The following is a 24,035-nucleotide window of genomic DNA, read 5'->3' as shown; positions in this document are numbered from 1 at the left end:
ACTTGTGACTGGTAGTGTCGGGTGACAACTGCCTGTATCACAAAGATGGCCAGCTATCAGGGCAAGCCAGCTCCTCCTGGACCACAGCTCTGTCCTCACCTAACTGCTTCCATGCCGCCCACAAGGGAAGCTGGTCTGCTGGTTCTGATACACCTGAACGTGGGGCTGTGACCCGTCGGCAGGTTCCTGACACCATAATGACCATCCCAGCCGCAAGGTTCCACCTACCTGTCCTGGCTGAGGGTGAGTGCTGTTAACGTTGACACAACTGATCCGGCGCAGCCTGTGAGCATCCACCAGGGCTTCTGGATGAAAAGCCCCACTAAAATGAACAGCCCGCTGAGGGGGTTGTTGACAAACATCACCTGGGAGGTGCCTCGCAAGATCCAGTCCACCAGCTGAACCATCAGGGGCTTATCTGGAGGAGATCAAATGAAATTGCTGGTGATAAGGCATCATTTCAGCAGGGCCTCTTCAAAGCACACTCAGCTCTACAGTTGCTTTCTGGCTACAGAACAGAGGCGAAGTATCAACAGGACTGTAAAAATGGTCTCTGATTTATTGCTGTCTGAGCATATTTTGCATCTGGCACTTGAAAAGCTAATAGGGGTGGACTGGGCACTGCTATAAAGTCCGTGGAGGGATTCATAAAAAGTGGTTTATTTATGGTGGTCAAAAAAATAGTCTTTCTTGCACAGTAGGTTGCATAAGATTCTGCTATAAATGTAACAAGGAGATAGACCCTTTTCTATGTATAATTCAGACAGAGAGGGACTTAGGCAAAGACTGAAAGCAATCTGTGTGGGAATAGGGAAATATAAAAAGAAACACTTCTGCTGTTTTAGGGAGAGGGTTGGCAATCCAGAATATGGAGGCACACTATATACAGGAGATAGGATCAAAGTCGCAAAGTTTAAAAATATTATATATAAAAGTACTTTGGGAAGTGAAGAACCTGAATGAAGACAACAGTTACTGTAGCTCAGACTGTTCTCAGAGAAAAGAGGCATTTCCAAAGCACAAAGGCCACTGCTCTTCAGAGAAGCCTACTGAGCCTGGACAGAGCGAATGGACCCTGAGCTCGAGTGCCTCAGGTGAGTGCAGGGGGAGGTGGGTTGTGCGTGGCTGTCTGAGCATATCTCAGCACAGTGCTCCTAGGGATCTCCGTGGGCAGAGGAGGGTCTTGCAGCACTGCAGGAGCTCTGTTGCTGGCTTTCCTATTGCAAATTGACCTGAAGGCTTTTACTGCCAAGTTTGAGGGAGAGGTGTAAATGGTATTGTGCTGCTGTGTGTTAATAAGCGTGGTGTAAGGAGAAGATAAGAAAAAGAAGGCATGCTTGCATGTACAAGATGTTCATACAATGTGCATATGCATTTTTCATCTTTGTAAATTCAGTCACTCAGTTTACATTGTTAATTAGGCACAGTGCAAAATGCCAGGCTACTTCTTGAATCTGGGCAAAATCTTATTCCTAACAACTTCCTCTCACCCCCTTTTCCACTTCCCTTCTCTGCTGTATTTATGTTTGAGTCTCAAGACTTGTTTTCTGAGGAGAGTAGCTTAAAAAAGGGATCTCAGAAGGGCTGAGTACCACCCTGTATCTCTTCAGCATCCCTGGGAGAGCCCTCCCAAAAGGCTGGAGTGTGACTTAAGGGACGGCTCCACAGGCATCCCTTGGGCAGTGTGTTGATGGGGTGCCAGGCAGTTACAACCAGGAGGGAATGAGCTCCTTAGAGAAAAGCGATTGGGCTTGTTTGGGAATTCTTACTAAAGTTTGCTGTTGTGCTATGAAATATATCAGCACTGCTCTTGGTTTTAGACACCAGTGTTAACGGTATTGAAATATGGTTACGGTGCGCAGGGGCAGGAAGCTTTTCGGGACAGTGAGTAATAAAAGCGGTCTGCCAAGCATGGGCCACTGGAGTAAACAAAGAGGAAACATACCCCTGTGGCTAGGGACTGTGCTGAGCCCCCTGCATGGAGGCATCTCAGCCTACCTCCTCCACCAAGGATGGCCACCGCGCAGCCCAGCAGGCTGCACACAGCTATCTCTTATTCTCTCCCCTTGCAGGAGTTGTGCTGCTAATGAACCTTGCCCTGACAGAGGACCCACAGTCTTGCATAGCCTCTCAAAGTCCCTAATCCCCAGTAATTCTGGGTAACACAGGCCAGCTGCTCGTGTATTGTTCCTGCCCGGACAGTAAACCTTTTGAGTTCAGGACTTGCTTTGTACTTTATCGGAACAAAACACCCACAGTGCTTACTGCTCCCCAAAGGCTGGTTGTACAAGAGCCTTTGCCTGCACAGGCAGGAGCCAAGTCCCCACTGCCAGCCCACACGTGGCCGAGGAGATGGCTGCTGATCCAAAGCACTTACAAACGAGACCAAACTCCCAGCCCTGACGTGTGATTCTTGGCACCGCTGTCAGGAACATGATGCTAATGACATAATTGATTAAGTGTAAAAGACATCTTCTTGCCTGTGCTGAATTGTGTGCAGCCACGGTAATGGCAAGAGCATGCAGTGAGATTCCTTTCATGAAAATAGAGCAATTTGGACTAAAAAGCCAGAAGTTGGCAGTGAGTTCGGGCCATGCCTCTCCAGAAGGAGAAATAGCCCCTTGCCCTGTGCCCCAGCCCTGCGAGTGCTGATGGTGACGTAGCTGCTCCAGCTCGCTCCTTCAGAGAGCCCCAAACACATCCCCGTGCTTACTTTTCATCCACTCTCCGTATTCTTTCATTTCTCCTGTGAGATACTTGAAGACTCGGTGGATTTGCTTTCCATTCTTCCCCAGCAGGTCCTGGGTTCGTGGCTTCTGCTCCGCGTACAAATTCCTCTCGCCAGGACTCCCAGCCACTACGATTTCTCTGAGCTCCATCTCCTTTGGGTGGTGAAAAGAGGGGACTGTAAATCACAAAGTTTGTGTGTTAGAAAACCTCTTGGGTTGTACTCCGGCAACTTTCTGCTGTAGGTTAGAGCCCCTTGGTGATATCCTTTTTTCAAAGATGGGGTGTTGCATGGAGAGGACACCTGCCTGAACCAGTGCTGGGAGCAGCGGGAGCTGCCACCTGGCACAGCGGGTACCTGCTGTGGTTGTCTTCTCCTGGGGATGAGGACCAGGAAATGACCCAGTGCTCCCATGAAGCTGCGGCACAGAGCTGTGAGGTGGCAAAGCGGACGTGGCATGGGTCCCCTGCAACATTCCCCACTGACACGTGACAGGTTGGACAGGGGACATGATGCCCAAAATGTAACCGAGCGGTGCCTGCCTGCTGGCCAGTGCTGCCTGACCTGCTGGAGGGAAGCAACCCCAATTGCCAGTGAGGAAGCAGGCAGCAGGAGACAAGAAAATACAGCGCCTGTGCCCCTCCTGGTGTTTTGAGTTGGAGCTATCACACATCGCAGCAGATATACAGCCTTGCCATGCTCCCCATCCCACATCTGCCTTTGATAGATCACCACGAGCAAACCGGGGCAGCATCAAAGTGTTGCGCAGAAATTGGCATCCAGTGTGGCTCTGTGCAAAGACAAGCATCAAAGCTCTGGGCTGTAGGCTCTTTAATTAGCCGGTGAGCATCCAGGCAAAATTATGTCTTTATTAAACTCCAAATTACATTTGCAGGGCTCTGCTCATTAAAAAGCCCGTTTGGATAGAAACCCTTAAGAGAATATACACCGCGCCCCCAGTGAGTTACACTGCAGGTGACACCTTCGGAGCTCTGTGTGTGGGTTTCGAGGGGTTCACCGAGAGCTTTCCCCGCGTTTTGTGGAATATGGGCACCACCTTCTGGTGGGAGCCTGTTTTTTTGGGAGCTCAGGCAGGCTGGTGCGTGGGGAGGGCAGGCTGGGAGGGGATGCCTGGCTGCGGGGCGGCTGTTTCGCTGGGAGATGGGAAAAGGATCCGTGGCTCTGGATGCCCTGGGAAGAAGATTCCTTGACGTTTTCCCTTCACCCCTGGCAGCAGGATGCTAAACGCAGCTCTGGAAACGCGTCAGGCAGCGCTTGCTGCCTTGTGCTTTGGCTCTCTCTGCCGGCAGCTCGTCCCTACCGCACACGGCTCCTCGCAGTGCCCTTCGTGCACCAGCACCGGCTGGGGCTGGGCCCGCTGGCAGGCGGTGTAGTTACCTGTAGCTGTCAAAGCTGAGCCTGACAGCACTGTTTGCTTGATCCTGAGGGTGAGGAGGATTGTAGAAAGGTATCTGGAGCATCTCTTAGGATCGCCAAGTCACGGGGGTGCATTGGTAGAGCAAGGCTAGCGGCCCTTTTGTTGCGGACAATATCCATGACCAGCAACAGAGTGCAGCTGTAACCAGCAGGGATATGGTATTGAATAAGCACTGAGTAGTTGTCTGTTTTCCTGGCACCTGAATGTCTCATGCTCATTTTAAACCTTACCTCAAAAAATACAGTTGGGTTTTACAAAGGGGAAATGTCCCTGCAGAGCTTCTAAAGTCCGGATTTACGGGACTGCGTTGCTCTGTTCCCCCTGAAATTGCGATGTGGGACCTGTATATGTCTTAAAATTCCTGCCCTCTCTCACATAGCTCAGCTAGTAGAGGTTAAGTGCAAAGCAGTCATGTGAGAGCCTTTTGCCATCGGTACAGAGAGAGGCTAGTACCTCGGGAGAGCAATTCACGTCGCTTTTGTCATGTGCCTATATTAGCTGTGGATAAAGGGGTGCCTCTCTCTTTCCGCTGGCTGTGGAGGGAGCCTGGCTGCTGAGCTTTGAGGGATATTTTTAGGTGAGCGAAATTCCAGCCTAAGAGCTTTTGCCAAGGTCAACTTTAAAGTTTATGGAAGAGGGATCTGGAGTCCCAGGCTAGTGCTTTAAATCACTGAACCATCTGTAACAGGCCTGTAATCTGCATCGAGAAGGGCACCCGAGCAGTGGGGCTAAGAAAAGTTACGGTCTCATGATTCCTGTTTGCTGTCGCCCTGTGGATCAGGAGGGAATTAAATCTCTGTTTGCAAGGAGAGTGCTCACCCACCTCAGCTGGGGAGGCAACCTGGGACGCGACTGGAGGAGGTGGCTGAAGAATTACCAATTTTCTGGGGAAGGGAGTGGTGCCAAAAAGATATGGGGATGAAATCCTGAAATCTCCTGAAATCCTGAAAGCTGAGATCCTCTGCACTGGCACAGCAGTGACCCTTAAGGCTTTGCAGCAGAGCAGCCCGAGGGGCTGCAAGCAGCTAGAGGAGATCCCGGAGGGGATCCTGGGATGGGCACAGCAATCCCTGCAGCAGTCACCATGGAAAAACACATTTCTTTGCAGTGAGCACCTGTCTGTCGGCAGGCGTGTGCTCAGTGGTACAGGCACCAGGAATAATAGAGGAATCATTTGAACAATTAGCTAATCAGGGCTAATGAGAGCCTGAATCACTTATGGCACACCTAGGGCTGATGGGGAATTCCTTGAGAAAAGGGCCTTTTGTCAGCAAACACTGATTCATCACTGGTAATGAGCTATCCTGCGTGTAGGAACATTTGTCAGGCTGCAGGGCAGTGCCTAGTGCTTGGGGCTCATCTCTGGACCTTCCTGTGCCCAATCATTCCCAAAGAGACTGCTGTTACAGCATGCTTTTGGGGTGCAAGGTAATGATAGCACAGCACTTTGCATTTTTAAGGCTCCTAGAGAAAGCACTGGGTTTCTCTTTGGCTTTTGCTACTGGAGAAAACATTAATGGCGTAGCACCCTCACACAGCCTGCAGAGATCTGGCGGCCCCACAAACAAATAACAATACGAGGGGGCTGTGAGTACTGGGACGGTGCATGACCAAGGTGTGAGTGGATACCTTCAGGATACCTGAAGCCAAAGCTGGGCATTTGCTCTTTCCTCCTTCCCTGGTTTTGTGAGCCCATGCTGTAACCTCCCTCCTTGCAATGAAAATCCTGGCTTTAAAATTTCGAGGTGCTTAAAGAAGTACTGGGTAAGCACATTCGCTTTCAGGATGCAAATCTTTTCTCATCATGATTTCTAGCTTTGCTGTGTAATCTCGCAGGGTAGAAACTTCAGTTCTTTCTAGCTGGAGTCCCATGGTGTCACCTGGCTCCGGGGTGTGGAAATTAAAAGGAGCCAGCAGGGGAGCAGGGAGGGCTGAAAGCACAGAGGTGATCAGAGAAGTGTTGACTTCACGGGACGTGGCTTTGCAAGGGCCTTGAAAAGAAGCAGTTTGTAAAAGCATGTTGGTCTCAGAAGAAACCATAAAGAAATAGAAAAGAAAAATAGCGTACAGCTAGAGGGCAAAACTTTGGGATGGTGACAGAATGCCTGGCTGAGTCGTAATGGCTTTACCGAGCAGAGCCCTACCAGGGATCAGTGACACAGAAATGAATGAACAGAGCAGGGTATTTCAGAACAGCCATGGAAGCTGAATGCAGCCCAGTCACAGAGGTACAAAACACTTAGACACAGCCCTTTAAATAAACAAAACAGAGCAAACAAACAAACGGACCCGAAAGAAACACAGCACTCAGGTAAGCTTGTTTCCCATCACAGGCATTGAATGAAGCCACTTTCCAGAGCAGTTCTGTCATGTCTGTGCAAACACAACTGCCATGCAATAGTTAGCAATCGGGAGTGTTTAACTTATGGGACTATATATGACTGTTACATCCAGATTTAGATGCTTGGCTGTTATGATATAGTCTTGGAGTCTTTCTGCATCTTCCTTTCGTGGTCTGTGTATTTAATAAAGCAGTACTTTTCTTTACTGCTTCTTCATTTCCTCCTGTTGCAGCAGCATCTCCCAGCCTGCCCAACGGAGGCACAGAATTTACCTGAAGGATTGTCCTAGCATCTTGGGTAGGCAGCGTGCTGATACCATTCCTGTAGGGACTGTACTTATGCACACATAGGTGTGACAGTGCAGAAGGAGGGCTTGACTTCCTTACCGCAGGTCTCCTAAGTGACCAGCCATGGGTATCTCCATTGTAAGGGTCTGCATCTGAGCAGCTTGCCTTTGTAGTGGGGACGAGCTGGTCAATATATGGATCTAGAGCATGGTTCATCCCCTCCCATCCTGTACAGATAAATCATGTCATAAACCGCTGCTTTCGCTGTCTGCAATAGGAAAGACAGCTCACACAGCTGCACCGCGTATATGGAGGGAGAGGGACAACGAATCTCACCAAAGTGATTATCCCGAGGTCACCTGGGAAATTTGTAGCTGACTGGGGTATCAAACAAGGACATGTTAATGTTTGAACTGAGCATCTAAAGTATAAAGAATTTTCAAAACGCTCACTGTTTTTTTAATAATAAAAGTAGTCAGACCAGGTAGATATTTTAAGACGCAAAAATCCTGTTTTCTTGCATATGGTTTCAGTTATAAAACCAGAGGGGAAAACAAATAGAGAAAATATGAAATATAAACACCGTGGCTTCTAAACAGAATGTTTTTCAAAGGTTTCCATGAGGTGTTGGCTGCTCTGCAAAGCAGACTGTAAAACAACTTTACAAGCCACATTTATTCTAAGAGCTCCACTTATTGAAGTACAATTCAAACTCTTGTTCTGCGGGCCAAGTTCCATAAATTAAACACTTGTCCAATAACACATACCTCTCTGCTTGGATCCTCTGTTTCTTTTTGGCTTTGTGTGTCTGTGTCTCTCACTCTTTTTCAAAAATTCTTTGCAAATGGAAACAAACAAAAAAAAAAAGGTCTGCTTGTTTTAGAAATGAATTTAAGAAATAGACCAACAAAATAAAAATAAGGAGAGGAAAAATAAAACAGGTCAACATTTTAGTTCATCTGCCTCAGACTTTCTTTCTGTTATTTTGCATCTTGATGACACTGACTTAGGGCCGGGGCAAAGTCCACAGTGTGGAGCTGCATGGTGTCAGACGTCTGCTGATGCGGTGCCTCAGCTCCCTTACAGTGCACAGAGAGCTGGGTGTTCAGAGGAAACAGCAAAGTGACCTGGAGCTGAGGTGGGGCATGGGACCTGTGCCTGCCTTCAAAGAGCCCCCCGTTTCCCTGTGGTCGCCTCCCAAAGGGTTATGGCCTTAGAGATGTGATCCTAAGCAGGACCAGCCGTTTATTGCAAAGGGAGAGACATTGTGCTGTGGCTGGAGAACTGAGGGGTGGCCTGAGACGTTTTCCATCCTGACCTGGAGCAAGAGTGGGTCTGTGGATGTGCCACGGAAAAGCCCTGCCCCTGGGCTCCTTGGGGCTTCCCTCTCCATTTTTTCCTGCTGCTCTCTGTCATCACCCCTCTCCCATCTTGTAACTCTGCTGCTCTTTCTGCTCAGTGCAGAGCCTCGCATCCAGGCTGTGCCTAAATCTTGCAGGTTCTTTCTGCATGTTGGCTTTTGAAGTCTGATTGTTTTATTCATCCAAGGAGCTAAAGCCCTCACCTCATCTCTCATCGTACCACTTCTCCTTTAGCACATCCGTCTCTCTGGGCTTAGCAGCCATTCCTGCTCTGTTGTATCGCCTTCACCCTGATGTGGCGCTCTGTCCTTCTCCTTCCCATTGACCATAAGCTGCATGTCTTCACTTTCAGAACCAGTTATTGCTCTGTCTCACCAGCGGGGAAAAATTAATTTCCACATCCACCTGACCTGTAATGCTGGCTCCTTTTGCCGTTAATATTTCTAAGGATTATAGAAGTGCAGAGTTGAGGTTGGAAGGGACCTCTGGAGGTCGTGTGGTCCAACCCCTTGCTCAAGCAGGGTCACCCAGAGCCAGTTGCACAAGGCCATGTCCAAATGGATGCTCTTCTGGTGCACAAAGCTTAGATGTCCCAACACGAGCTGCTTCTGCCTGGCTGAGATACTACAACTGACAGGAACGAACAAGAGGATGAGGAAGGAAACATGATTTTAGGATATTTCAGTGTGGAAGAAACCAGGTGTAGTTCAGCTGCTACTCAAGGTGCTTTTAGGAAGTCTGTGTTGCAATGAAGTTGGAGCAGCTCTTCTGGTCAGTCCTAAAGGCTGAGCTGTGAGGACGTTGGCTCCCTCTGAGATGTGGTGGTTAGGGGTGGTGATGACTTCTTAAACCTCCCATCTGCTCTGCGGCAGTGGGGCTGCCTGAGGTCAAATAAAAGTTTTCTGATATCTCCCCCTGGCTTCTGAGGTGAAGCCTGGGTGTTCTCACTCCCTGGAGCACCAAGGGCACGGTGGGGCTGGAGGATCCGTGTCTCCACCACTGTCCAAGTGATCTTTGACCCATGTCACTTGTGTGCATACAAGTGTGCCCCAAGGCCAAAATGCGAGTGTAGAACATATATTTGGAAACTATTTCTATAGCAGACAGAGGTAGCTACTTACTAAACCTGTAAAGCCTTCTGCTGGTATCAGATAACCTGTACAAGTCATCAGCAAAAGAACCTCATGTTGGTGTGAAATATGCTGCCGTTTTTTAGCTGAGCGTGGAAGAACCAAGCCTCTCTCCAAGAAAGCTTTGCCTGTAAATGTTTTAACTGCAGGAACAATCACATGGTGGCTGCTATTCCCGGGCTGATCCAGCTGAGTACTGGACTGTCTTTAACAACGCGTGGTAAACCACAGGCTGTAACGTGCTAGGTGCTGTTCACAATGAATAAAAATGTCAGAGCTTGGCCAATATTTGGTTCAAACTTGAAACAAAACACACAGAATTTTAATGGGGTAACCGTAAAGGCATTTCTCCATATATTTCACGTTGCTTGCTCTTTAATAGTAAGTTAACGGGGATTTTCTTTTTTAGATAGCTACAATTTATCGTGTGTTTCCCTGGTAACTACAACACTGTGAACCTTCCCTGAAAAATCCGTTGGGATTCCTGCAATGTTAGTGAGCATAATGAATGGTAAATGTAAAGCAAACCCATTGAATGACTTTATTTTAAATTCTGGCAGAGACATAATTTCCCACAGTTCATAAACATTTACAAAAATGGAGTTTACATGTAGAAAAACAGTTGTTTTTATCACTCAGATCAAAGAATACGTTTATCTGGATGTACATGTGCATTTGCAGCCAGCTTTTGAGAAACTCGGGTGACAATCTTTAAGAAGCTTCACAGGCTAATACCGAACCTTTGAAGTCTGCAGCTACGCTCACCTGAAAATACAGACATCACTTCTGCTCTCTGTTTTGCATGAGTCTGAAGTTTACACTTCAAAGATTACAGACGACAGGCCAAATTCCCCAAATTGCTAACAGCACTGGAGCTTATCAACTAGAATGAAATGGAAAAGTAGGGCATGTTTCAGGACACAGGGCTTTGCATCCACACCCACACAGGGATTGTGCTGCCCGCCAGCCAGACGAATGGCACTTGCTCCCTGGAGACGCGGCTTTAAGCCTTCTGAAAACATAGCGGAGGGACTCCTATAATACTAATGACTTCTATATCAGATCCTAAGATGGAGGAAGCGGAGGAGCAAGAGCTGCAGATAACAACTCAGCGGCTGCCAAGGCTCCTGGCAGACCCTGGCACCGCTCCACGGCCCGGGCTTCCTTTTGTTGCAGCTGCACGAGTCCAGCGTTTACTGGATGGAGTCTGGTTTTCATCTCCAGATTCATCCCTCTGTAGTTAATAGAATGCCACTAATATAAGCGAGAGAAGGGTCATATCCATCAACCTGAGTGGAACTGCTCTGGGTTTGTGCTGTTGTACATAAAAGCTGTTCCTGGGGCTGTGAGCAGATGGGGGCTTGTTTCCTACAGGGACGAGCTGGCTTTCCACGCGCTACTGAGGCAGTGCGCATCCCGGGGCAGGTCTGCACCACCACCCAGCACTGACCGCATCTGCATGCTACGTCTGTGTTACGAGGCACACCTAGTTACAGCCTGAGAGCGTCAAGAACGGCTGGCATTTTGGGAAGGATTTGGAAATTTAAAAATGGGGTGTTCTGCTGAGGGAGAGCGACGCCCTCCTTTATAAAGATCTCCAACAAGAAAAAAAAAAAAAAGATGATTATTTTTTTAATTTTGGGGTCTTTCAGAATATTCCATTTTGCTTTAATCTTTTAAAATGCAATATATCTGTAATATCGAGTTACAAATAAAATGAAGTGTGGTTTCAAAATGAGAAACTGGAACACTAGAGGCTGACTAGCATTAGAGATTTTCAGAAGAAAATTGCTGTGTCTTGAGATTTCCACATTTCTGTGGAGTTCTTTGTTTTGTGGCTATATATATATTTTTTTTTTCCCCTGGTGCTTTGTTACTGTGCTGTGAGAACTGTAATATCGTGTAACTGAAACATCAAATACCTCCCACCATCAGAAGATGTCTTTGACATATTTCGGTGGGCAATATGTTTGTGTTCAAGCAGGATGCTCAAATCACACACAGGGTTGTGACAAGGATCTAATAAGGTTGAAAGCACATGAAACCTGATTAAATGATGTTTCTAATTAGTGGCGGGTATTACTTATCAGAAATGAAAAAAGTTTTTAAATTAAATTTGAGGGCTGAGAGGGTCAGATGACAAATAAACAAATTAGTTTAATCCTAATTCTTGTATGAGTGGAGCATGTGGTCTGGGAACTCTGCTGCAGCGAAGCTATTAAATGGGGGATTTGTGGAGGGGGCAAAGGAAATTTTCGCCCTCCAAGCTGAAATGCCAGGGAAATTGTTCATCAGGCAGGTCAAAAGATATTTTGTGAGGGCCTCCTCTGAAAGGAACTGTGGGGTACTGGGATAACCTCCCATCCCTAATACTGACAGGAAAAAGTGGGATGTGTAACTGCTTATTTTCCTGGCATCTTTATGGGGTTTGCAAGATTCATTTTGGGGGGATCCCTAGAATGTGTGCACACTGCAGGCTGTGTGGCACAGCTCGGCACCTGAGTATCTTCACTGAAGGCACACCACTGAGCTTGCCCCAGCACAAGCTGGAGCTGTGGTGGCCCCATTAATGTTCACATTTGCTTCCATTCCTATAACCTTCATCTCTGTTTCTCTGGTTGCTGTATCTCAGCCCCAGTTCTCAGTTCCCTGCAGCTTCCTGTGCTTCCCAGACCTGGACAGACATCCCTAAGTGTCTGTCATACGTAAGATCCCAGGTGGATGACCTTACCTAGGAGAACTGCTCAGGGCACTGTGATGCACACGTGCCTCGTGAGCTGGGTGGCAATGGGGACGTTGCTGGCTCATGTTAAGGCCAGCTGGGTTGTGTCAGGTGTTGTCTGAAGTTCAGCCCTCCCAGTGGACACGCGATGTTGTCTCCGAGTGCCAAACAGGCTCCTGCTTGAGGACTTCAGCCAACACCAGAATGTGCCTTTTGTTTTCCAGAGACCGAGTTATGAACTTAGAAATGGGGTTATGGTTTGTGACATTCAGGGCTGCACATCCCATGTTATTGATTTATTTTTCCATACTGAGGGCATTTTTTACCAGTTTGTCTTGGCTACGGTGGGAGCTGGGGCCAGGGTGTGTGAACACTGGGCGTGGCGTTACTGCCCTCAGTGCAGGGGATGGATGAGACTCAGGTTTGTGCAGGGATATATTTTAACTGAAGCACTGATGCTCGTGAGGAAAGGGATGGGACAGAAAGACATAAGAGCATTTTGCCAGACCTCCTTCTGTGTTTCATTTGCAAGTGTATGTACTGCAAAGAGCCCAGCCAAGGGCTGGAGATGTATTCAGGCTGGGCTTCCAGAGAAGAAAAGATGGAGAGCCAGGATTAGGCCAATTCTCAACTCATGCAGAGGAAAGCAAAAGAGGGGTTGGGAGTTAGAGACCTGATCAGAATTATGGCATGTGAACAGGGAAGCAGAGCCAAAGTCATGGCCAGTTTCTGTAGTTCATACTCAATTATTCAATTGGAAAGAGGTGGAAATGTGTCGGTGTCTGAGACGTGTTCCCAACTTCACCCCACGTGTGTGAATAACACCCTGTTCCCTTGGTGGTGGGCGGGTAACCCAGTTTGGGGCTCACCACTAGGCTGGGTAGGTTTATGGTTAGCTACACGTGTTGAAGGGATTTGGAAGAGCATGGTGGCAGGTCTTGGGAATTTAAAATTTAATTTTATTTGTTAAAAGTTATTTAAAAATTAAAATACAATTTGAAGTTTTAGAATTTGTTCAGGACACATATCTTCAGGATCTGTATGTTTTAAAAATAAAATTCTGTATTCCTTGTTTTTGGTTATCAGTGTGTGCCTGCAAGGAAATAGCCTTCAGGTGGGGTTCTGGTTGTGAAAAATATTGCTGCAGAATGAGAAGTAGAGCTGAATTTTGTTGATCTCACTTGATTTTGTTGCCTTATTGTGAATTTGTGCTCAATATGTATTCTTAACAGGGGCTGGTCTTAGATTAGGGATAACCTTTATGAAACTGGTGATTACAGAGCTATGGTTATTTTCAAATGTGCTTTTCCTGTGATGGAGGGCATTGGTATCACTTTATTTGAATACTTTAAGTTCAAGTTTTCTGTGGTGCTTTATGCCTTTTTTATTCCCTATATTATTGTTGAAGTCACTTTTACAGGACTTGAAAGAAGCATTGCAGATCCAAGCTTATAGCTGAACTTTGGCATGACTGTGAAGGAAAATATAGTTTGCATCAGCTTGTTTTACTCGCAGTGAATTTTCACATGGAAGAATGTGCCTTATCTATAGCCAAGGTGAGGTTTAGTGCTAGATTCTATTGTAATGCTCAAAATGCAACATTTTGTTTCAATGAAGGCTCCCAGTTGTGTGGAGGAAATGTCTAACTAGTGTCAGCTTATTTAAGTGCTGTATTCTTAGGCTTGTGTGGCCTTGAGTGCCTTGTTGACAGCCAGTGCTTGGGTAATATAGGGTTTATGAGACTAAAGGATGCATAATGAGGCTTATAATATAAATTTGCCAGTTGTACTGAGGCCAGTGCAAAGGTTGTGATTAGTTTGGAGGGTCATGAAAAGTTGAATTGGAAAGCCAGGGGTTTGGCTGTAGTTTGCCAGCTGCAAAGAGAAGAGCCGAGGTCTGCTTCCACTTGGTTTGAATCCCTTAGTCTGAAGGCCTCGTCTGGAGCCAAAGTCAAGGGTAGATTTGGGGTCAAGATGCACTCAAGGGTCCTTGTTATGCACCAAAATACTTCTCCATGAGGCTGCTCTGGGATTTCCTGTGTTTCTAGGAATAGCTGAAATGCTATGGTGACACCATCAATGAAAGAAACACACTATCAATAATGTTGTCATTGACATCAGATATGTCATTTCTGGGCCATGGATTATGTTTTCCACATCCGTGGTATAAGCAAAATCCCAAGAGTGATCCTCATGCCCCACCTTGAGTAAATACTGCTTTCTAGTCTGGGTACTCTGAGTTCCCATCCGTGCTGTCCCTCTGGCAAAGCCACAGAACCCAGTCTTCCCTTTTTGCCATTAGGGGTGATAAAGCAGAGCCTACCTCAGAAGCTACCAGAGAGATTTTAGTAAAGATTTTAGAGCATCTTGGCTAAAATGTTCATGAAGGAGTAATGCATCACTTTGTTTTGTGCTATGAGAAGAGAAGAAAAGGTTAGATTTCCCTCTCTGTCTCTTTCTCTGGATATAGAACAATATTGTTTGAGGGAAAGATGCATTTTATTGCTAAAAAAGCAGTTTCAGGTCACTCCACATATAGCAATAACAGCTGTATTTAGCAGAGTACTTTGTCAGAAGAAAACAAAAAAGATCAAATGCAGGGAGGGAAAATCAAAGAGTTAAGATTTAGTTGTTTTTTAAAGCCTAGTTTAGCTAAATCCAGTGATAATTTTTCAAAGGAGAAAAGTACCGCAGTAAAACATTTATTGTGTTTTTGTGCTTGTTTTCATTCCTTGGAGAAAAATGAAATGGTTTCAGACTCATCTAATGCTATTTTTTTTTCTATTTTTTTTTTGAGTTCAATCATTAAAACCAAAAAGCAATTATTCACACAGTTCTCATTATAGATTATACTAGAAGTACAAGTTGTAAGATAGCTTTTTGGCCTGACCCAGAACCATTTAAGAAGACATCATTTGGTTTAAACGGATGTTGGCAAGGTCCTTAGTAAGTATGTGAGTGATTAAAGAAAGCCAGATCTTTGAAAATTAGAAGAAGAAAATATCTGAGTGTGAAAAGTCCTACAAGACGTGTGTGAGAACTAACTCATCTGCATGGTTTGTGCTCAGACCAGTTTGGTGGAGAATTGTTGAGGCCCGAGGCACAAAGAAAGCTGTTTGGGCAGCAGAAGCCAACTTGGAGGCTGTAAAGTGATTTGTTTCTATTTCCTTGTATCAATTTGAAAAGTCAAGTCAGCTTTACAGCTCTGAAATAAACACAGTTGGGAGTTTATGTGAGTTCAGGATGGCGTAATCTGTATGTTTTGGACATGCTGGGGGAAGGAGAAGAAACATTTGCAGCCAGCTTGCCAACATGTTCCTCATTTGACATATCAACAAGTTGGTTGAGGTAATGGGAGAGATAAGTGTTTTAAGTTGTAAATGCTTAAGAAGCTGAGAGTCTGGAAGAGGGAATTAGTTTTGAAGTTGAGCAGTCTGTTACAGTCAGATACATGGGATGGTGTGAGGGGACTTGGGCACTTGCGAAGACCTTGATGCCCTCTGTCCTGAGACAGGTGCCCTGGCCGGCACTTGGGGCACGAGGTGTTTGGCTCCCTGCAGAGCAGACATTCACAAGGCAGAGGGCAAGCAGGAGTCCGTCTCAGCCAGAAATGTTCATCCTTTGGGCTGTGGACAGCCTGCCAAAATGTTCAACCACCTGGCAGCCAGCTCTCCCCGGCTCCCGTCCCGGGGCACAGGCAGCGAGCTGCAGCTGGACGAGCTGCCCCGGCCCGCAGCTGGCTCCTGGGACCAGGCCTCGCTGTGCTGGGACCAGGCCTGCTCAGAAACACTGCTCCTATGGAGCTTTCCAGCCAAAGGTGGAAGAATTCCTTGTGTGAACTGAGCTGACAATGAAGGAGACAGAGGGAAAAAGTGTTACCAACACTGATATCACACCTGCATTAAGTTCATGGTTTCTCTCAGAGATGTGGGAGCTTGAGGGCTCCTGGTGCCCACAGGGTCTGTCCTAAGCTCCCGAGCTGGCCTGTGACTCAGAGCCATTGGGTCTCTGTTCAAAGCCCCGTGAAGTCGGAGGAAACATGGATTGCTCTGTGGTCCTCTGTCACTCAGCCACTGGAACAGGCCACCCACTGAGCGAAAGCTTTTGGGTTTTCATCAGTTTTAAAAACTAATTGATATGAATCATGATAATGTAGATCTTGCCTTTGGCAGTCAGCAAAGCCACTTACAGAACTGCAGCCTTTACATGGCTGGAGATATCTCAGCCGTGTCACTGGAACTCAAGGGCAGCAAAACCTTCAGGGATTTATTAACACAGAACAATTTTTCCTGGTTCTGAAAGCCTCTTAATACTTTCTGCAGCATATACCTTCTTTTTATCTCTGGACTTTCTGATAATGTTTCGTCTTCCATTACCTAAGGCCTCAGCTGGCTCTAGAAGCTGCCCTGGAAAGGCACGTTGAAATGCCTTGTTTTCTGTTTTACAGGTGGGGAACCTGAGAGCAGGACCATTTAAGGCTGGCATGTTTGCCAGTGATTATGGAAATATGTGTAATTGTACATCTTAACAGTCAGTGTGATTTTATGATGTGTGCATGTGGTTTTAAGTATGTTGAAGTCAGCAGGAGGCAGGGAGGCTTAGGAAGGAGGAAAATCAAGCCACACATCTCTGGGTAGGTGTAAGGATCAAACGCCCCTATTTCAGCCTACTGACTTCAGTCTCTCCGTGATCCAGTCCTTCCCTCTGCAGAGTGAAGCAGCGATCACGCTGACAAGAGCTAGGGACGGGACCTGGGGGGTTAAAGAGCTCTTCAGCCCTTCTCCTCCATCCTGGCCACCTGCTGCAACATCCTGGGAAGTGCCTCCTGCCTGGCATCGCCGTTCCTGCTGGGTTCCCCAGCTCTGACGGCGATTCATCGAGCTGTAGGGTCGGGCTGGCAGTAGGTGCCATGGGCTGTCCTACCTGGGGTGGGCTGATGCTGGCCAGCCCTCTCCTCTCTGCCTGCTCAGACCCAGAGGTTCTTCTCATTTTCGCATCCAGCTGCGAATTTTGGCCGTGCGCCCAGTCCCTCCTGCAAGGCTGCTCCCATATTTACAGCGTATTTCTCAATCACAGAAAAAGTAGCTGATGAAATTTGCAGAGGCAAGCACAGATAAGTGTACTATAAAACCCCTGTTTTAGAAGCTTAAGCAGGGTTAAAGCATCCGAGCAATCTGATGTAAAAAATGGAGTTACTGGAATTTTGGTATTGCTATTGGTAAAATAAAATGGATTTCAGGTCTTTATTATGCAATCAAAATACTCGAATCACCATTTGAACTAAATGAAAGTTTACTGTGTACGCACATAATTGTTTTTCCTGCTACCTATTACTTGATTGGGGTTGGGTAAGGTTAGTGAAAGAATTAAATTAATTTTCTATGAAAGTTATGCATTATGAAGTAAGAGGTATAAAAGTTACATTACACATGGCAAATGTCTTGAGGGTTTGGTTTATAGACTTGTTTATATTTTCATTTTAATGTTTATTACTTTCTCGGTGTCATTTCCACTTTTGCATCTCTATACTCATTACACTTTTATTATCTCTTTTATAAAATCAATGGCTGCAAACCAGAGAATTTTGTTGTTGAAATAAATAGATCCAAATATATCTATCCATAAATTAAATATTGTGGCTGTGAAAAGGACTTTTCTGAAGTCACCAAGCTTAAACTGAAGCCAATTAGTGGCTGACCTTTCATTTTTATGGACCGTGGCATGCAGCACATCCATCTGACTTGGCAGATTTGAAATTATCCAAGTGATAGCTGAACTGCATTGAAAAATACATTAGTAAAATTAGTGCTCGTGAAAGGCAACAGATCAACAGCCTCAGAAATCGAATGCTCACAAGCTAGACACAAAACCCACTGAAGCCAATTATAAGTCTTTCTCTTGGTTTCAGCGGGTTCAGGATGAGGACCTTTGCCACATAGTTTATACAGCCTTTTCAGGGGCTGCACAAATTTCAGCCAGTGGTTGTTCACTGCGCAATTCAGCTGATGCACGCTTCCAAACATGCCGTGAGACCCGCGGGTGGAAAGTGCTGTCATGGAGCAAGGGAGATCTGATCACAAAACCCAGCAAGTCAAAGAGATGAAAGGACAGAAGAGGGCCACTGGTCTACCAGGGAAATTGGTGAAAATGGAAACGTTGCCTTAGCTGAAGTGTGTCCAAATACAGTCACACATGCCAACATTATTGAAATTTTGTGCCTGGTCAAGCAGCTAGGGACGTTTGTTATTGCAAAAATTACAAAAATATTCACTGGCTGTAGAGACAGACGGAATGAGGAAAAGGTGTTTACGAACAAAGCTGTGAATTGGTAGCTGTTGTACCCATGATTAAAGGAGATTTATGTTTTATATTGCCAGGGAAAGTCCTGTCAATGTCTAGCTGAAGTGGAATCCAGCTAGTTGGTGTAGGAAAAGCCCCAAACGTCTGTCAGAGCTGTAGCATCACATCCAGGCAGACGCTTGGTGTAAATGCGAGGATTTGTGGTAATGCAGAAGCCGCCTTATCCTGGGTATCTACCACATCCCAGGGGGCTGGGCTGGGGGATGCGACAAGAACAGGCACAGCCTGGTGGGAGCTCAGCCCTCAATGAACTCAGCTCCAAGGGACACCCAGAGACTGCTTCATATTTCTCCACAGTCCCTACACATTTCAGTTCTCCTCCTTGCTTATGAAGGCCCGTGGTTCCCTCCCCAACTAGATATTGGACCAAAATTTCCACTGCTTCGAACCACAGGCAAAAATAAAATGGTCATACTCCTTTTTCACACCAGAGCTGAGTTTGGGCTACATGACTTGACTTTTTAGTTTCATGAGTGCCAGTGTTGAGTGAGATCATAGGTATTTAATTCTGTTATTTTGATTTATTTGTGGAGTCTGCTAAATACTTGAGGAGGTGTGAGATGTATCACCAGAAATGAATGACGTTTCTGGTGTGCTTAAGAGACTTTTGAGTTGGAGTCTCCTTTCAGGGATGCCTGTCAGGGAAAAAAGGTGGTCCTGCCCCTCTCCTCTGTCCTGGTCTTGCTTCTGGAGCAGGCTTGCTAATTTGGGCTTCTCTTCACAGGACAGTGAAGCAAATCTCTAAGGCAAACTCAAGTTTATACATTCAAAGCAAATGGGATGGAGACCCTTAATTCCCTTCTGTATTTCTGAGGTGCCATTCCCCTGTCCTTACACCATCAAATCAGTCTCCTGGTTGCCACCAGGCAACCCCAGACCCATCTTTGGACGTCTAAGGACCAGCCAGGTTTCTTCTTCTGGTGTTTTCATGGAAAGGCAGTTCTAGAGCCTCGTCACATTTTATGTTAATCTGTTCCTTCCTATTTTCTCTTTTCCCCTCTCTCTGCTAGTCTTCTCCAGGCTTACTAGGAAAATGGGGTGGTTGTGAGGAAACTAATCACCTTATGAGAAGTAATTGAGCTGCAGGAAATTTGCCCAGTGGTCTGAACAGAGAAATGTAGCATTTGGTAACGATCAGGCTTCTAGTGTGTTGAGATCTTGCCTACTCAGCTGACCAGTATTGCCTTGTATTGTGCTCATGTTTTCCCATCTGTTTGTCTGTATCAATCTTTTATTAAATGTTTCAATCCAAAGCTACTTTGGAGCTGGGCCATCTTTTTGGCTTGAATATGTATAACATCAAGCCCAGTGGGATTTATGATTACGGCTTCCATAAGGAACACAATATGAATAATAATATGAATAAAACTAGCGAATATAATTAAACTTGCCATAGAACATCTAATACAAATCCTATATCTAAAAATAGAATGCCACAAGCAAGAGAGATGTTCAAATTTATTTCAAGTGATTTTTTTTTTTTGTCACTGGGATTTGCAAGTGGACGGGAGAACTATATTTCAACAAACTTGCCGTTCCACTTATAAATTTTCTAATCTGGGTTTTTATGAAATGACTTGAATTATGCCCATCCCTGCTACTCCACAGTGAACCCCCCAATGTATATTAAGCAGGATGCCAGTAATGATGTGGTCGTTTTGAATTGTCTTGTTGGAGTTTTGCCTGAGGAAACAGAGAAAGCTTCGAGATCTAGCTCCTTGTGTGGTGGACAAAGCATTTCATTACATTTAAGCAATGAGCACAATGTTCCTTTTTGACAGTCGTTATTGTTGTTGGAGAGGGCGAAGAAAGACTGTGATCCAAAACATCGCTCGCCTTAAATGGGTTTTGAAGTAATGAATAGCTGTGGTTGTTGGTAGTGAGAATTTATGGAGCTGTTGGCTATTGCTGCCCATCCTAATGACCAGTATTTCGCCAGGTAGTGTTATTTGCATAGTGCTAGCACTTTGTGTGATGGTCATGGAGCTGGGTGCTCTGGAAGATGCTGCACAAAAGATCACTTCTGCCCCCAAGAATTTGCAGCCCAATTGCAATAAGGTCTGTTCCTTACTGTGAGGAACGTGGCAATGGACAGCTAGGTAGGATATCAAGAGGAAGGGTGGTCTGTTGACAGCCCAGTGGTCCAAGTGAAATAAATTAAGGCTTCAACTGAGACAAGTGGCTTGGGAACTGTATTTTGGAATTATTAACCTTGGGTATTATCAAATTTGAGTTCTCTTTTGAATGTAGGAGCATTTTGCTTCCTTATGTTCGCCTTAGTGGTGGTCTGAAATTCTAAAAAAGAGTAGCACGGGGAAGATTGTAAAGACCTGTTAAATCTTCATGATCTACTTACTTGAAAACACTAGTCAAGTAACGAGTAGTCTCTTTTTGAGAAGAAATGCTCTGTGTGCATTGGTAACTGAGGAGACATGTGGTTGTCTGCTGGTTCTGACCAGAGGGTAACCTTACAGCGAGGATGAGACTACAAAACGGACATATCTCCCCAGCCACTAGAGAGATGGGAAGAAGGAAGAGATCATCTTTTTCAGAGGTAAATAGGATCCTGGTTTGACAAAAAGACTTAAAACCAAGTCCAAACCATGCAGAAGCTGAGAGAGCTGAGCCACAGAATTGCATAATGCCATTCTTTTACCTGGACTTTCTGTTTGTTTTGTTGTCTAAGTAAAGAACAACAGAGTTAGAGACCTTTGGAAGGTCTGCGGATTGCATTCCTCACCTCGATGGCAATCTGTAGATCAGTGTTCGGGTGGGACTTGCACAGCTGGGGAGTTAGGGAGAGCTGGCACTGCGTGGCAGGATGTGACATCTTGCTCAGAGGTGGTAATGGGTGCTCTTCGGAGCCTAATGTTAGCTCCAGTTTACATTCCCTCCTGTCTCGGGAGGCTTTGCAAGGATGGGGATTCACGAGCATGCATGTTGCTTGCTGTCACCAAAGGGAGCCCTGCGCAGGACGTATCCACTGGTGTGTCCCTGTCAAAAGGGTGGAATGTCCTGTGCTGATGGCTGTACCCAGCGAGGGCTGGGCTTGGTTAGGACGAAGCCAGGGGCCTTCCAAATTTTCTTTTCTCTCAGCTTGCTTACTGGATATCCAGTAAAATATCCCCAGACCATTTTCCGCTTATTCCCTTTGAAGAGCCGTCCTTGCTAAAATGCAGAGAGCAGTAAATGCATGCGTCCTGTAGCTGCCACTTTGTATATTGAATTAGTAAAGCTTAATAAGTCCCCCATTAGTTTGTTGCACTATGGAGAATACAGGTGCTTTTCTGCATAAAATTTTCACACAACACAGCGGGAGTTGCACTTTAAGCCTAAATGGCATGCACTTAGTTATCTAATTTTTGCACGTTAATCCTCTCAAGATGTCTGTTAACATAAACCTCATTAATTAATGTTCCTTTAGCATCTGCAAATGTATGATTCAGTGTTTTAAAGGAAATTGAAAGACCACAGAGTATTGTATTATGACTCATAATCTCAATAACATTTAAAGGCATGTAAAATAGCTTAGCTGACTCCTTGACACTGGTGGCACATGGCACAGAAATATGCCACCCTCCAGTCAAAAAAAACAGAAGGTCGTATCTCTGCTAACTGCATGCGTACTTATGTTCTTTGACAATCACAGCCATAGCAACACTTTGGCAATTATCTTCGTTTGAATGTGTTTTGTTAAGGAAAAAATGGTATTCTCACTGAAAATAAACATCTAAAAAGACATGGAGGTCTGAATGAGACCCACTAGACTTGCTTTTTGGTCAATGGAGATAAGCAAGCAGCTCCAGAAGGTAACTCACCTGATCACAAGCTAAGAGAATTCGCATCTAACCCTTATGCAAGCACCAGTGTTGAAACAAGCTTAAGGTTAAATTTTTATTTAGCAAAAAGTGAGTTCTGAAGGGACTTGTGGCATTCCTTTGCCTTTCTTATTTTGAATGGGAAATAGCAAACAGCCTATTGTCTCTGTTTTGGCATGTCTGAGGCCAGAAAATGTGTCAGACATGCGCTGTGGTACTGAAATTCAAGCCTTTATTTCCAGTCCAGAGGGACCTCGGATTTTTAAACAAATGGCCAAACTTCTGGATATTTCTTTTGCAAAGCAACTTCCAAATTGCTCTAGTGCTTGCAATAGTGCCTTCCATCAGATGATGTGAGCCTACTTAAGCATCAAACCTTTACCAATAAAATACTTACACAACAGAAATGGGAAAAAATTGTACCAAAAGTATGATGATATATTCATGTATCATCACTGTGCATTTCTTCTCAAAATCTTAAATGTTATCTGTGGATGGGATGGAGCAGACTTGATGGAGATCAAGAAGAGAAAAGGAAGCATATTATAAGTGTTTTTGCTCAAGAAGGCAGGAGCTAAATCTCCTGTGGACAGACTTAATCACAGATATACAACTTAAATCCTCCCGTTAGCAATATTTTCTTAAACCTTGTGGGTTATTTATTGCTGGTAATGTTTTTAGCAGAAGGGCTGATTAGCTGTTGGAGCAAACTACCAGGGAAAACAGTGGATTCCTCTTCTCCTCAAGTCTTCATCTCAAAATTGGAAGTCAACATTGCTACGCTCAATACAGCAGCTACAGGATGAAATTTACAGTCTGTATTACATGGGCTGAATGCTGAAATGTCCCTTCTGGCCTGAACATTTATGCATTTCAGTGTTTCTGAAGTGCCTACAGATCCTTGAATAAAAGGCACAATTGGAAGTACAACATATTTTATGGGAGAGCTCCATCTGCCTTGTGCAGAGGTAAAGAAAACCTCACGCAGTCATACAGTGAGCTCAGGTACGTGCACATTTTATTGAATTTGTTACAACTTTCAACCAAGTGGGTGCCTAGACATAAATAAGCAAGGCCAGACTAGTTTTACCAAAATACATACTTCTCTCACCTTGACAGGCACGCAAGGGGCTGCAATTGCCTGCATCTCAAGGACAATTTTAACAGCAAGACCGTTCACCTCAGGGGACCACTCTCACTCTTTTTATTTAAAAAAGGAGAAAAGAAACCCAATCTTAAACATATGATGGCTTTATTATGTGAAATCCAATAGGAAATGAAGTAAGAATATCAGCCTGCTTTCATTTGGGTAGTTTCCTAGCAAGGGATTTTGTTTTAACTTGGAAGAGGGAAGCTGTGTCGGAGGCTCGCTTCCCTTCTCCTAAATATCAGGACCCTGAATTTAATTGTACAAAGGTCATTGGGTGAGCTGAGCGATATGAAAGGTAGAGCAGGCTTGATGGGAACTGTCTCCCAGGGTTTGATTCAGGTTCTGCAGCTTTGGAGAGGAAGGATCAGATGTAGAAGCAGAGGGAAAAGACCCCTCTGAAAGACTGCAGCACATCTATTGGTTTGCTGCTCATGTGCACATGGGTGTGTGTGTGTGTGTCTGTGCACACTCGCTGTGTAAGCCAGCTAAATTCCGTCTTCATGGACAGTTCAGTGGAAAGTTAGCTTGAAAATGCAGTATATCATATTTCATGAATTTAATAGGGTTTTCATGATTTTACAAAGTGCTTCAACCAGACACTCACGGCTGGAGGCTGCACAGCAGGAGACCTAAAACACTGCATCTGTGTTTTTCAACTCTTGCCAGAATCCATTGAATTTGATCCGGAATGACTATGCAT

General features: G+C 45.4%; 1 protein-coding gene across 1 annotated transcript in view; it reads right to left on the bottom strand.

Annotated features, from left to right (window-relative positions):
- LOC106037293 (urea transporter 2) overlaps nucleotides 1-24,035 on the bottom strand; it is a 323,613-nt gene that overhangs the window by 36,023 nt on the left and 263,555 nt on the right. Inside the window, exons 4-5 of the mRNA XM_066988875.1 lie at nucleotides 2,714-2,905; nucleotides 229-418 (exon numbers count right to left, since the gene is read on the bottom strand). Of these exons, the coding sequence (XP_066844976.1) occupies nucleotides 229-418; nucleotides 2,714-2,879 (356 nt within the window). The 5' untranslated portion in view covers nucleotides 2,880-2,905. The remainder of the gene's footprint in view (nucleotides 1-228; nucleotides 419-2,713; nucleotides 2,906-24,035) is intronic.

This window comes from Anser cygnoides, chromosome Z (assembly GCF_040182565.1).
Source record: "Anser cygnoides isolate HZ-2024a breed goose chromosome Z, Taihu_goose_T2T_genome, whole genome shotgun sequence".
Classification (NCBI taxonomy): Eukaryota; Metazoa; Chordata; class Aves; order Anseriformes; family Anatidae; genus Anser; species Anser cygnoides.
The sequence above is the reverse complement of the archived record's forward strand: the minus strand, read 5'-3'. Positions and strand labels throughout refer to the sequence as shown.